Below are 14,222 nucleotides of genomic sequence, written 5' to 3'. Positions count from 1 at the left end.
AGCAAGCTAACAAACAAGTAAACAAGTAATTTCTTTAGCTCATTTTAAAGCTAACAACCCAAGGTATGATTTGATATAAAGTTTGAGGCTATTTGGGGCTTACAGATTAGTGATCAGCACAGAAAAGAGATGTTAGCATTTTATGCCTTACTGAAATATAATTTCAGTTTGTGATATTTAAAAATAAATCATTTAAACTGTGGTATTATGGCAACAAAATAAACTATACAGTCACCTTCCTGAGATTGAGAGCTTTCATTTGATATATGAATTGTCTATTTAAGTGCTACGTGAAGGACTTTAATATTCATTTTAAAATTTCTACAACATAACCTATAGGTGGGGCCACTTTGCGACACAAATGTTTTCAGGCCATATTTTGTATATGCAAAAGTGATGGGGTTCTTGAAAAGTTCAGATTCTAAGCTTTGAAATGATACCACATATGCCTAACTTATGCATCCAGGGACTTCAGTATTTTAAATGATAAAATGGCTTGCCATATAGTGCCTCCCCAGAGTTTAAGAGGTTAACTACAGATAATATTCTTCCCATTTTAGAAAGGCTTCACTCCTCTACATGTTGCTGCGAAATATGGAAGCCTAGATGTGGCAGAACTCCTCCTACAGCGCAGAGCTCTTCTTGATGATGCTGGAAAGGTGAAAATATAAAGCTTATGTAATGTAACATGGAACTATAATTTCTTTCTTTTTCTGCCAGCCATACATTATAAAAAAAAAAAGTCTTAAAATTAAAAATATACATTCACTATTTTCTTTTTCTCTCTTTATCTTTCTGAAACAGTATGGTCTTACTCCTCTACATGTTGCTGCTCACTATGATAACCAGCAGGTGGCGATGTTGCTGTTGGATAAAGGGGCTTCTCCTCATGCTACTGCTAAGGTGCCAATCTTATTTGATTGCAAAATGTCAGATATCATTCAGAGTGCTGGTCTAAGGTCAACTTTGAACCACACTGGTAGTCTCTTTGTCCAGCAGTATAGCGGCATGGCAAGCTCTAGTGATTAAAACTCCTTGAGATGGCATAGTATGAAATACTAGTATGTAGTTTTAATAGCACTAATTCTAACGACAAGAGCTTTCCAATAGAATCAGAAGCTTCAGTAAGATTGGCTGCAATTTCTAGGAGTCAGGTTGCACATGTTTTTATCAGTCCAACGGAAAACAAGTAGTATTTTCAAGGTGCCATATGCTACAGTGAGTGCTTCCAAGGAAGAACTAGTTGCTAATCTTACATTTGATTTCTTGGTTTGCTGTTTTGGTATTGGCCAATGTATATCCTGAGAGTTTATTTTACTCTTTCCCTGCACAGAATGGTTACACACCTCTGCACATTGCGGCAAAGAAGAACCAGACCCAGATCGCCTCTGCCCTGTTGCAGTATGGAGCAGAGACTAATGTGTTGACCATGCAGGGTGTGAGCCCTTTACACCTGGCCTCTCAGGAGTGCCACACAGAGATGGCCTCCCTGCTGCTGGAGAGGGGTGCACATGTCAGTGCAGCCACTAAGGTCTGTAAGATCGTCAGACAAATGAATAGTGCTTATGCAAACAGGATCCAGAGAGGTGTCTATGCACAGTTAAAAAAAAAAAAAAAATGTAAGCATCTATGATTACAGCACCAATGCTTGCAAGTTAGACTACCACCAGCTCACTGAATATTGTTTAAAGTAAGTTGACATCATAATAGCCTGTAATGTAAAACAGTGAGATCTTTAGATTGAAAGAGCAGGCTGCATGTATAAAAATACATATAAATATTAGTTCAAGCTTTAAATATGTCTCATAAAATTGTCAAAGACAAATGTAATATAATGGTGATTGAGAGATATACCTTAAAAGTAGGGGTGTAGCAATCATTTCAAAAGTGAGGGGGACAGAATGTTTAGCACAAGACGAACATAAGTACTTATATAAGATTTTTTATTATTATTATGAACAAGTCCAAATTCAACTTTATGCTGCTTTAATTACCAATATTTGGTCAATTTTAAAGGGAGCACATGGCATTTATTCATTTAATTTACCAGAAAGCTTTAGATTTCATATAGCCTACACTGTAAAAGGGCTAATGTTTTCATTGAGGATCTACAGTATTTCTAGCTATTATTAATAAATAAAAAATAAATACTTTTGTTGGTATAACTTAATGTAATCAGGTTGATTTAGTCACATACTCATTTGCTGTATGAAACGCAAAACGTCAACACATTTGCACCGTGAAAAATGGGGGGACGAACTTTCGTTTTATTGAAAGTGCAGGGGATACGTCCCCTGCCTCATATTCTGCGCCCTTGCTTAAAAGCCTGTTGGTTCATATTTGATACATGGATTTCAACATGCTTTTTCAAAAAAAGAATGTATAAAATGTTAATCAAGCACAAGTTGCTTATATTCAGCAAATATTCATTTTAAAATATCAGTAACAATATACAAATTATTGTTACTTTTAATATATCAAAATCAGCAAAGATTTCACATCAAATAGAAGAGCACTTTGCAAAATTTTGGAATAAAGAGACATTTTGGAATTTAAAAAAAAAAAATACGTCTACATCAAGAAATGCATGGAAACATCCACTTGGTGGCAGTAGACATTTAGCACATTGCATACAACATGATTTTATTGCAAATAATTTTTGCAAAATTTTGATTATGTTAAAGCTGAAGTATGTTACTTTTTCTGTGTTAAAATTCCTCTTCCTATCCCAGCTTAATATGCAGAGACAACTATTAGTAAGCCATTCATAGGTCATGGGGGTGGGGGGGCCTTTACATGTTTAAGCTAGTTGCTATTTTACCCTGCTACTGTCTTGGGATATAATTTGAACTCTTTTCAGTAAATAATATTTTCCTCTCAAGTGGGATATGCTCATACATACACATTCTAAGTTATGAACAAGTTAGTAAATTGGTTTAAAAAAAAAAAGTTAAAACGTGTGTGTGATATTTTCTAGGTAATGCAACCAGATTTCTGTCATCCAAATTGATTATAATAAATGCAGACACTCTCATCTCTGATCATGGCATAGTTGCAGGCAAAAGAGAAAAACTGTGGTCTCCAGCTACCCTCTACTTGGGACTAAAGCAACAGTCAAGCATTACAGTTCAGCTAAATTTACAAAGTGCTTATAATTTATTATAGGACCACGTATACACCTTTGTAAGCATTATTAAGTGAATAATGTAATCCCCTTCTTTTTTTCTTTTTTTTTAGAGTGGTCTGACACCTCTTCACCTCACTGCTCAGGAGGACAGAGTGCAGGTTGCTGAAATTCTGGTCAAGCACGATGCAAACGTAGACCAGCAGACCAAAGTGAGCTTAGCCTGTAGTTTTACATTAACATGGGTCTCTTATGGTATTGTTATATGGAAGGACAAAATAAAGAGAAGAATCCTAGTGACTAAAAGAATAATTTAGAAATAAAATGCATACTACAGTTTATGATGAGTACAGACTGTGGTGTTTAGTCATTTCATATTTCTGAATCTGAAGTTAATATTTGTTATTTCTACTAGCTGGGCTATACTCCTCTTATTGTGGCTTGTCACTACGGAAATGTCAAAATGGTTAACTTCCTTTTGCAAAATGGCGCTAATGTCAATGCAAAAACTAAGGTAAGAGAATATATTCTATTCATTAAAAAAAAAAGTGTAATCATGTGATTTAATAACCTAGTTATTATTTAATAACCCAATTATTTAATGATTTTATTTTACTGACCTAAATGATTTGACCATTGAAATGGAGATATATGAAAAATTATTTTGGTTAGACAAAACAAGCATGCTGTTTATTAATTATTAATAATTTTTAATAATTAATTAAAAACATTTTTTACAAGCCGAATACTCTCAATTTGGAGCCTTTGAATATTTTATCTAGAGGTCGACCGATGGTGGATTTTGCAAATACCGATGTCTAATTAATCGGCCAATAGTTTTTAAAATTGATTTACAGAATGTTAAAAAGCTTTCTTAGACCTTCCTTGACGGGCACAGTCATAGAGGCTTCAGGAGTCCAGAATGAATAAAATCCCAAATGCAGTTTATCATGAAACCAAAATCACAATAATAGCCAGAAAAAATAATATTTGGAGCATGACGTGGGACTATGAACAAGCCCGAAATACACATTTCAAAACTCTTATTTTGAAAAAATGGAGACTTGGCTCCGTTTCAATAATCTATAATTTATTTAAGTATTTCCCAAATAAAGCTTTTTTCTCTCTCTTTCTCAGTCCTCTTTGCACCTTGCAGTGCTTGAGGCAAAGGCAAGGGAGCACCACCTATCTCTGTCAGCTGCTGCTCTGGGGGCTGTCTGGAGGGTCAGTTTTCTTGCTTTCAGCTCTCTCTCCACTATCCTGCGCCATGTTTCCTTGGATCTGCCACAGTTTCTTTTCCCCTGTGGTGTCCAGTGGAGCGCTGTCCTGGGCAAGGAGTTGAGAGGCTTTCTGCAGCTAAGGTAGATTAACTTTTCCAGAGCTTCTAGGGGACTATCATTGATGCTGATGGATTCCTCTACTCTTGAGTTCTTCTTCATCAGTTGGGTCTTTTTGGTGTTGACTTTAAGGCAAATGGTGCTGGCTATCTCTGAGAGGCTTTCCACCTTCTGCTGCATACCTTGGTGTGTGCTTGAAAGCAGCCCTATGTTGTCAGCGTTGTTCAGGTCTTCCAGCACCGAGGTGAGCGTCCACTGGATATCCTGTCTCCTTCCCTCATTGGTTCGCCGCATCAGCCAGTCTACTGCCAAGGAGAAGAGTAGTGGTGAGAGGATACAGCCTTGCTTGATGCCTGTGTTTACCTGGAAAGCTTCTGACAGATGATTCTGGTGGATGACTTTGCACTCAATGTTTTCATAGAGTGACTTAATTAAGTTGACTAACTTTTGGGGTATCCCATAGTGCCTAAGGATCTTCCATAGCGACGCACGGTGTAGGCTATCGGAAGCTTTTTCAAAGTCCACAAATACAATGTAGAGTGTGCTGTTCCATTCATGGGACTGTTCAAGAATTTGTCTTAAAACAAAAATGATTGATGCAGGATCTTCCTTTTCTGAAAGTGGCTTGTTCTTGGAGGAGAATGATATCTACTGCTTCAGAGATACGTTGGATTGTGATGCGACTGAAGACTTTGCTGGTAAGTGATAGTAATTTGATACCTCTCCAGCTTTTACAGTTGCCAAGGTCCCCTTTCTTTGCTATTTTCACTATGATGCCGGTCTTCCAGATGGCAGGAGATTCGTCACTGTCCTAGATTTCCTTTAAGATGCCTTGGAGGTTCCATGGTATTTCTCGATCTTCTGCCTTCAGCATCTCAGAGCATGTGCTGTCTTTGCCTGTTGTTTTGCCGCTTTTCAACTTACTGATGGATTCCTTTATTTCTTTGATGGTGATAGGTTCCATGTTGATTTCTAGGTCTATTTCTGCCTTTGGCAGTTTAGCCTGTTCTTCAGTGATGACTGTTCCATTTTCTGATTTTACAGGGAGGTCGTGGGTCTGTCCTTAGTCACCTTTTAGTTTCCTAGTGATCTGGTAAACTGTTATCATGTCTTTTTGTTTGGCGGCTGTCTAAGCTTCTGCAAGTTGGTTGATGTATTGTCATTTGTCTCTTCTTGCTGAGGACTTGACTTTCCTTGTCTTTTTCTCTGTGCTATGCTGTGGTTCTTTCATTCACCCTTGGTGACTTGGTGTTCAGAAGTTTCTTATTCAGTTGTCTTCTTTCTTTGATGGTTCTCCATGTTGTTTCTGAAATCCATTCCACTTTCTTCTTCCTGGATCCTAGAACGGATTTTCCAGTTTCCCTCATTGCTTGATTGAAGGTATCAATAGTAAGCACTGTTTCATCTTGGAGGATGTCAAACCGGTTCTTCAGAGAGATGCCAAACTCTCTCTGGATTAGTGGGTCTTTCAGCTTGGCTACTTCAAAGCATTGGCTTCTGTTCTCCCTGGTTTTTGCTTTCCTCAGCTTGAGAGTCAACTTCGCCACTAGAAGATTATGGTCACTGCCAATATCCGCGTGTCTCATCACCCGTACGTCTTGCAGGGAGTGCCTCCACTTGCCGTTGACAATGACATGATTAATCTAGCTCTGGTTTCTGCCATTTGGGTATGTCCATGTCAGCTTGTGGATGTTTTTATGGGTGAAGAGAGTGCCGCTGATGACAAGGTCATTGCCTTCACAAAGAATAATGAGCCGTTCGCTGTTGTCTGTGCATTCGCTCAGGCCATGTTTTCCCATTGTTCTTTCTCTAGCTTCGTTGTTATTGCCAACTCTTGCATTAAAGTCTCCTGTAAGGAGGAGTACATCATGTCTTGGGATATCTTCGAGGGTGTCTTGTAGTTGGTTGTAGAAACCCCTTTTTACTTCCTCATCTGTATCTTCAATTGGTGCATATACAATGATGATGGATCACTTGCATATTTGGAATTCATCCTTACATACAGTAGACATTCATTGATTGGTTTCCACATTAAGAGTGAGTTAGCCTTGTTTTTGCTGATAATGAAGGCTACTCCCTCTAGATGTTTGTCATCCTGTCTCACTGACCAGATGATGGTTTCTCCTGTGTTGAGTTTTTGTTTTCTGGTGCTGGTCCATCTTGGTTCTGTGACACAGAGCAGGCTCAGGTTGTAGGGGTTCACCTCGCTCACTGCTTGTGCCAACTTTCCAGTTTGAAACAGCGTCTGCATATTCCAGCATCCAACTCTGATGTGAGATTTTGGCATCAGAAGTTCCGCTGTCGTAGTGGGGACATTCTCACAGCTTTGATCCCCATCCTTCATTCGTCCAGTTGCCTGGTCTGCTTCACCCTGACGTCCGATGACATAAGTGTTTTCCCTTTTCGACGTTGGGTCATTAGCCTCATGTCCAGTCGTCCTCTTTTATCCTGACTCAGTTTAGGACACTTGGATATATCTAATCAAAATAATCAATTTTGCTATGAAGTGAGGATAGAAATATGGATGAATGTTGTCTGTGATTGTTTTTATTTCACCTCTAGAGGCTGCTGTTTTACTGTAGAACCAAGTTGTTCTAACTGTAAAATCCTCCAGTGCAGGCCACAGAGGAACACTGAGAAATACACTGAGAAATAATAATAAAAAACTATGCCCATTGTACAAAAGGGCCTCAGTTTGTTCCTGGGAGGCAGCTGATACCCTAACCCCACCCCCACCAACAACGAGAGGCACCTTTCTTCCATCTTGAAAAACTACTGGAAACTATCGGCATAGATTCTTACCGATAACCGATAGTTCCAAAAAGCAAATATCTGCACCAGTTAATCTGTAAAACCGAAATATAGGTCTACCTCTAATTCTAATAGGACTGTACATGTCTGACTTTTCTTAAGTTTATTTGCATTACAACATGATTATTAATATGATTTGTTATATTTTTTTTATGTTTACCCTGGGCTTATTTTCATCTTAGAATGGTTACACACCACTTCACCAAGCAGCTCAGCAGGGAAATACACATATTATCAACGTCCTACTGCAGCATGGGGCCAAGCCTAATGCTGTCACTATGGTGAGAGACACACTCATACGCACACACCACAAATAATATTGATTCTGTATTTTTCTCCTCTAACCTCCAGCTCTTTCTATCTCTCTTAGAATGGAAACACTGCTCTCTCTATTGCTAAGCGTCTGGGGTACATCTCTGTGGTAGACACTCTGAAAGTTGTTACTGAGGAAATAATCACAACAACAACTGTACGTAACCAACTTACAGTATGTATAACCATATACAGTTAAACTGAGGTTCCACATTGAAAATATGGAAATTCTTTTGAATACTATTGTATATACATTGAATGCCCTGTTGGTTTGATGATAATTTGTAATGTTGTAGACGGTGACAGAGAAACACAAACTGAACGTTCCAGAGACGATGACAGAGGTTCTGGATGTTTCTGATGAAGAGGGTAAGTGTTATTTTACTGCTAGCTTGTAGTATACCTCAGATTTTCATGTATCTGTGTAAAAGCTGCTGTGCCTCTATAGCATTAGATCAGACAGAGGAGGAGCCGTTTACTGAAGTGTCTATGGAGAGTGAAGGTATACAGGGTATGGGTATAGATATAGAGTGAACAGAACTAACCCCTTTACTAATTTACACAATACATTTGTCAAAAAAAACAAAAAAACTAATCTGTTCATTCTGTATCTATTCAAGTGTGTGGTTTGTGTGCTAACTGGAATGGGGCATGATTATTTTGTGTTGAAAACTAAAATATGTGGAAAAAATAACTTTTTTTTAGTTATATGTGCTAATGTGAGGATGAAAAAAAGATTTCAAAATTACAAAATGAGATGGTAATATGTGATCAGAATAATGACTGCATTATTTATCACTATTACTATTAATCATTACCACTCGGAAAATGAGGAAATCCAGTGTGTTGTTGACTAATCTGCCTAACAAAGATGTCAGAATACAGAAAATCCAAAATATATATAAAATATTAATACAAATAATTAAATGTTTAATCTTTAAGAATTTTGTTTGGTTTGCTACTGTTCGATTCGATTCGGTCGAGTTTTTAAAAAAAGCATGTCCAAATGTCAAGTTATGGTTTGGGTTGTTTAATAAACTACACCTAAGAGTCAGTTAGTCCGTTGAATACATTAATCAATAATCAGTTCATTAGTCTGTTAATCAGGCAATCTGCATTTGATCAGGTGAGGACACAATGACAGGTGACGGAAGCGAGTACCTGAGAGCAGAGGACCTGAGAGAACTGGGTGATGACTCCCTGCCTGGGCACTACCTGGATGGAATGAGTTACAGCCACAACCTAGACAGGTAAACTCCTCCCACAGTCAAACAAACACATATACTTGAAAGGTTTCTGTGTAAAAAAAGTATAGACACTTATATTTAATTTGACTTGAATAGACTCTGTACTGTCTTAAGGTCTTACAGAAACATACTATGGTATTACTTTGGTTGTTTGGATACTTAATACCACCATAGAATTCTTTGAAGTGCCTTGGTGTATTCAGTGCTATGAATACGTTGGTAACTATCTGTTACCTTCACTGTGCCATGGTACAGCCTCAGTACTTTTTTGTAAGGGAACTCAGGAGGACATTTTCAGAAATGTGGCTCTCACAAGTATAGGGAAACAAGTACACACGTACATATTGCCATATTTGTTTGCCTGTCTCACCTCAGGTCACATGACACTCCCAGTCATCTTAGCTACAGGGGTGAAGGAATGCTAATTGAGGACATGATCACCAGCCACCAGATTAATAGGGTGAACTTTCACACCTCATATATACACACACACACAAATACACACACACACACACACATCTGAGCAAATAGCTCATCTTGCATGATCTCCTGATTTATTATAATCTGAGATTATTTGTTTGCCAGGTTTCTGCTTTCTCTCGTGGGAATGAGAAAGACTCATATCGACTGAGCTGGGGTACTGAACATCTTGATAACGTGGTACTAACCAGTACTCTTCTGCAGTCAGGGTTAGTAGGTCACCCACTCTCAGACACACACACACAGAGGAACCTTGGCTCCCCATTACACAAACTAGTACAACATACAACAGACAAAGCTTTGACTAAAGTAAGAAATATACACGTATACTGTATATCCTTTGTTAAAGCTGGCATTTCATTACTTGCAACTATTTGTAGAACATGATGAATGATAGTTGCTCAGTTTCCTCTCATATTGTGCTGTCTTGCTCTTCTTTCTTTCTTTCTTTCTTTCTTTCTTTCTTTCTTTCTTTCTATTCCTCTCTATTACACTCACTTCCTCTCCCTAAATCACTCATCGCTCAGCTCCCTCTCTCTTTTCCTCTGCTGATTGTGATTGTATCTTGTGTTCTGCTTTTAGTCGATCTACCCCATGCCTTGACCATGACAACAGCAGGTGATCTTCCACTTCTCTTCATTTCTCCCCTATTTTCTTCCAATCCTTCATCTATGTTTAATATATTATTGCATGTATTTTTAACAACTGACTGCTTTGAGGTTTTCAAATAGATCCTGTTGTGTCTATCAATCAAAATTTTAATAAGCATGTTTCGATTGAGACAATAGGACATGTTTTAGCCTTCATAGAGAACCCCATGACTAATATCCAATATTTTTCTCATGGGCCGGGATAATACTGGACACATTTCCTTCCCTATTCAACCCTCATTTCTCATTCTTCTTGTCCTGAATTCAGCTTCCTAGTTAGTTTCATGGTGGATGCCCGTGGTGGAGCCATGCGGGGCTGTCGACACAATGGATTACGCATTATTGTGCCGCCTAGAAAATGTTCAGCACCTACAAGGGTCACATGTCGTCTGGTAAAGAGGCACAGGCTGGCATCTATGCCCCCTATGGTAGAAGGAGAGGGACTTGCAGGCAAGATCATTGAAGTTGGCCCTACCGGAGCCCAGTTCCTTGGGTAAGAGGATGCAGAGTCTGAAAGAGAGTGTTCAGAGAAATGTTCAGTATCACCATGAATATTTTTGTCTACTTTTATGTGTGCGCTTGAGTATGGAGGACGAGGGTGTATGTTTTCGATTTTGTCTTATAAAGTCTTGCTTTTTCAGTCAAGATGTCAACATGTCTAAGACATCATAGCTTGGAGGAATGACAACCATGTTTATTATCAATGTATCCATCCTCTCTCTCTGTACATCTGAGTTTAGTAATAGGTTTACAGTCTTTCTTGTGTTTTACATCTTTTCTATTCGCTGCGTTTGGAACAGTAAACTCCACCTTCCAACTGCCCCTCCTCCTCTTAATGAGGGAGAGAGTCTTGTGAGCAGAATTCTGCAGCTGGGTCCGCCCGACACCAAATTCCTCGGGTAGGACAGATCCTAATGTCAAAGATCCACTGGATACCAGTCACATATTTCCCCAAATCATTTTGTAATTCTTTACACCTCCATCTGTGCTAAATTAGGATAATGTTATATCCTGTTGAATTTGTCCATTTTTAATCAATTTAGTTTTTATCATTTACAAATTGAAATAACAATTTCCTCCCTTGAACCCTTCAGATTTCATTGGATTAAATTTGTTTATTTATACTTTTTTTGTTTTTTTGTTTTTTCCTGGTGTTTTATTGCTAGATGTTCTATATATTGTATTATCCTTGAGTGTTTGTATTATCCATGGTTTTGTTTGTGTGCTTTATCTACCTTGCTGCATGTTATCCTTGTTTACATATATTTTCTTTTTTTTTTTTTTTTTGCTTCCTTTTAAATATGACTCCTCAGATGTACATCTAAAGAGTCTAAAGTCTAAAACTTTAAATACTCTGCCTTATTTTTCAGGCCTGTAATAGTGGAGATCCCCCACTTTGCTGCTTTGCGTGGTATAGAGAGAGAATTGGTGATTCTGCGCAGTGAGACCGGAGAGAGCTGGAGAGAGCATCACTGTGATCATACAGAAGAGGAGCTCAATCAGATACTCAATGGCATGGATGAGGGTAAGTAGTGCCTGAATGGAGAGCCACCTGTCTCATCTGCATTACAGTGAATTTGCTGCTACACTCAACTCAAACTCAGCCATGCAAATGTTAATTGGGTGCAAAAAAAGAACACATATGCACACTGGATTGAGCGAGTTTTATAGGGTTATCTGTTCTTGATGGAATATTAATATGAAACTTTTTGAAAATCTAGATTGGTTGAAATGTGGTTCAAAAGACATTCACATTTTTGGCTTAAATTCAAGTTCAGTTAAAGTTCAAATTAAAAAAGTCATGGTAATCATTTCAACCATAGTGAAATAACTTGATTTTAAAATTATTGATTTTTTTTTTTTAATAATAAAAAAAAATCTTTACTTAGTCCTTGGACCCCAGTCTATTTAATAATTAACAAATTGAATATTATTTATTTTATAGCACTTAAAATGTAATGTGTATGTCCTGTTTTTATCTCACTCATAATCTGATTTTATGTTGAATACTGTAAATGGTGAAATATTTTGAATGACTTATTTGGGATATCTATGTCATATTTACACCAGAACTAGACCCTCCTGAGGAGCTGGAGAAAAAGCGAATCTGCCGCATCATCACGCGAGATTTCCCACAATACTTTGCTGTGGTGTCCCGCATAAAGCAGGACAGTCACCTGATTGGTCCAGAGGGAGGGGTGCTAAGCAGCACGCTTGTTCCACAGGTCCAGGCTGTGTTCCCAGAGGGAGCACTAACCAAACGGATACGTGTGGGACTACAGGTATTCCATCATGTCATGCAAGCTTTTTCACTGAGCTCTTAATGCACCTTAAAGGAATAGTCCACCCAAAAAATTTAAATTCTCTCATCATTTACTCACCCTCATGCCATACCAGATGAGTTGTGAATCACTTTCTTTGTTCTGCAGAACACAAATGAAGATTTTTAGAAGAATATTTCAGCTCTGTAGGTCCATACAATGCAAGTAACTGACTACCAAAATTTTGAAACGCCAAAAGCACATGAAGGTGGCATAAAAGTAATCCATAAAACTCCAGTGGTTAAATCCATGTCTTCAAAAGCTATATGATAAGTGTGGTTGAGAAAAAGATCAATATTTAAGTCCTTTTTTAATATAAATCCCCACTTTCACTTTCACATTCTTCTTCTTCTGTTTTTGGTGATTCACATTCTTTGTGCATATAACACCAACTGGGCTGGGAGGAGTATATATATAGTCAAAAAAGGACTTAAATATTGATCTTTCTCTTACCCATACCTATCATATCACTTCACTTCAGACTTTAAACACTGGAGTCATATGAATTAATTTTATGCTGCCTTTATGTACATTTTGGTGCTTCAAAGTTTTTGCCACCATTCACTTGCATTATATGGACCAACAGCGCTGAAATATTCTTCTAAAAAAGTGTTTTAAAAGTGTTAAAAAGTGTTCACCAGAAGAAAGAAAGTCATACACATCTGGAATGGCATGAGAGTGAGTAAATAATGAGAACATTTTCATTTTTTCATCCCTTTAATGTGTGGTTTCTCATTATGCTTTTTTCAACTGACCTTTTGTGGGACAGTTATTTTAGGCCAACACTATACAAAACATTTTTATTACTGTAGATCCATAGTACCAACTACATTTAATGGCTACTTTTATTTAGTTACTCCCCAGCATTGCACAGTGCAAAGGAAGTCTGTTAGCCCTCCAAGTAGAATAAATGAAAGAGGACAATGAAGGGCCATTGAAAGGGATCTCATCTCTTGGTTCTCATCCTCTCATAGGCCCAGCCCATCAGTGAGGATCTGGTGAGGAAGGTTCTGGGTAGCAAAGCCACATTCAGCTCAATTATTACCTTGGAACCCAGAAGACGCAAGTTTCACAAGCCCATCACCATGACAATTCCGATTCCCAAAAGCTTAAATAGTGATGGGACAAACAATACACTCACTCTAAGACTGCTATGTAGCATTACTGGTATGTGCGACAAAGATAAAAGTAATAAATGACCTCAGAGTTAACTTTTAGAAGTAAAAAAATAAATAAATAATCATATCAAAGATATTATATATTAGGATACTGATCTTCTCAAGATAAGTGTTATGTGTTCTATTGTGTTCTATAAAATAGTTCTATTAATTCACTTTTTTATAGGCGGTACTACTCCAGCACAATGGGAGGACATAACTGGATCCACACCGCTAACATTCATAAACCACTGTGTTTCATTTACAACTAATGTTTCTGCAAGGTGAGATACATTTCTTTTGATGTTTTTTAATTTTTTTTAATGTAATTTATTTATATGGCCTTTTACCTGTTTGTCATAGGGAAGAGTGCAGAGAGATGGGTAGAGAGAGAGAACTCAGTGTGTCAGAATTGACAACAGTGTGTCGACTAGGAATTCCCCTGAATCTAAAAATATATTTTAAATAGATATTTTTTCCTCTCAGGTTCTGGCTAATAGACTGCCGTCAGATCCAGGAGTCTGTGAACTTTTCCACTCAGCTGTATCGTGAGATCATCTGTGTTCCCTATATGGCCAAGTTTGTCATCTTCGCCAAAACATTGGACCCTATCGAAGCACGACTGCGCTGCTTCTGTATGACGGATGACAAGATGGACAAAACTCTAGAGCAGCAGGAGAACTTTACTGAAGTGGCCCGTAGCCGAGATGTTGAGGTAAGTGTGGATAAACTCCTCTCACTAGGAAATAATGTATTTTAACACCAAATACTATATGCCTGATC

At 37.9% G+C, this 14,222-nt stretch overlaps 1 protein-coding gene across 14 annotated transcripts in view; it reads left to right on the top strand.

Annotated features, from left to right (window-relative positions):
- Positions 1-14,222, top strand: part of LOC127445274 (ankyrin-2-like) — a 111,732-nt gene that overhangs the window by 74,730 nt on the left and 22,780 nt on the right. For 5 of the 14 annotated variants that reach the window (XR_007897955.1, XR_007897956.1, XM_051705222.1 and 2 more), the window contains exons 16-35: positions 561-659; positions 805-903; positions 1,334-1,531; positions 3,238-3,336; positions 3,540-3,638; positions 7,455-7,553; positions 7,643-7,759; positions 7,881-7,953; positions 8,033-8,086; positions 8,711-8,834; positions 9,207-9,291; positions 9,417-9,520; positions 9,894-9,929; positions 10,230-10,454; positions 10,762-10,860; positions 11,332-11,486; positions 12,032-12,243; positions 13,257-13,449; positions 13,627-13,723; positions 13,926-14,154. Coding sequence is in view for 12 of the 14 variants with exons in the window: in XM_051705222.1 (XP_051561182.1) it covers positions 561-659; positions 805-903; positions 1,334-1,531; positions 3,238-3,336; positions 3,540-3,638; positions 7,455-7,553; positions 7,643-7,759; positions 7,881-7,953; positions 8,033-8,086; positions 8,711-8,834; positions 9,207-9,291; positions 9,417-9,520; positions 9,894-9,929; positions 10,230-10,454; positions 10,762-10,860; positions 11,332-11,486; positions 12,032-12,243; positions 13,257-13,449; positions 13,627-13,723; positions 13,926-14,154 (2,496 nt within the window). In the remaining 2 variants the exon portion in view is untranslated. The remainder of the gene's footprint in view (positions 1-560; positions 660-804; positions 904-1,333; positions 1,532-3,237; positions 3,337-3,539; positions 3,639-7,454; positions 7,554-7,642; positions 7,760-7,880; positions 7,954-8,032; positions 8,087-8,710; positions 8,835-9,206; positions 9,292-9,416; positions 9,521-9,893; positions 9,930-10,229; positions 10,455-10,761; positions 10,861-11,331; positions 11,487-12,031; positions 12,244-13,256; positions 13,450-13,626; positions 13,724-13,925; positions 14,155-14,222) is intronic. The other 9 variants (XM_051705212.1, XM_051705215.1, XM_051705214.1 and 6 more) reach the window with 9 other exon arrangements.

The sequence above is a fragment of the Myxocyprinus asiaticus genome, chromosome 8 (genome assembly GCF_019703515.2).
Source record: "Myxocyprinus asiaticus isolate MX2 ecotype Aquarium Trade chromosome 8, UBuf_Myxa_2, whole genome shotgun sequence".
Classification (NCBI taxonomy): domain Eukaryota; kingdom Metazoa; phylum Chordata; class Actinopteri; order Cypriniformes; family Catostomidae; genus Myxocyprinus; species Myxocyprinus asiaticus.
Note: the sequence above shows the minus strand (reverse complement) of the source record. Positions and strands in the feature narration are given on the sequence as shown.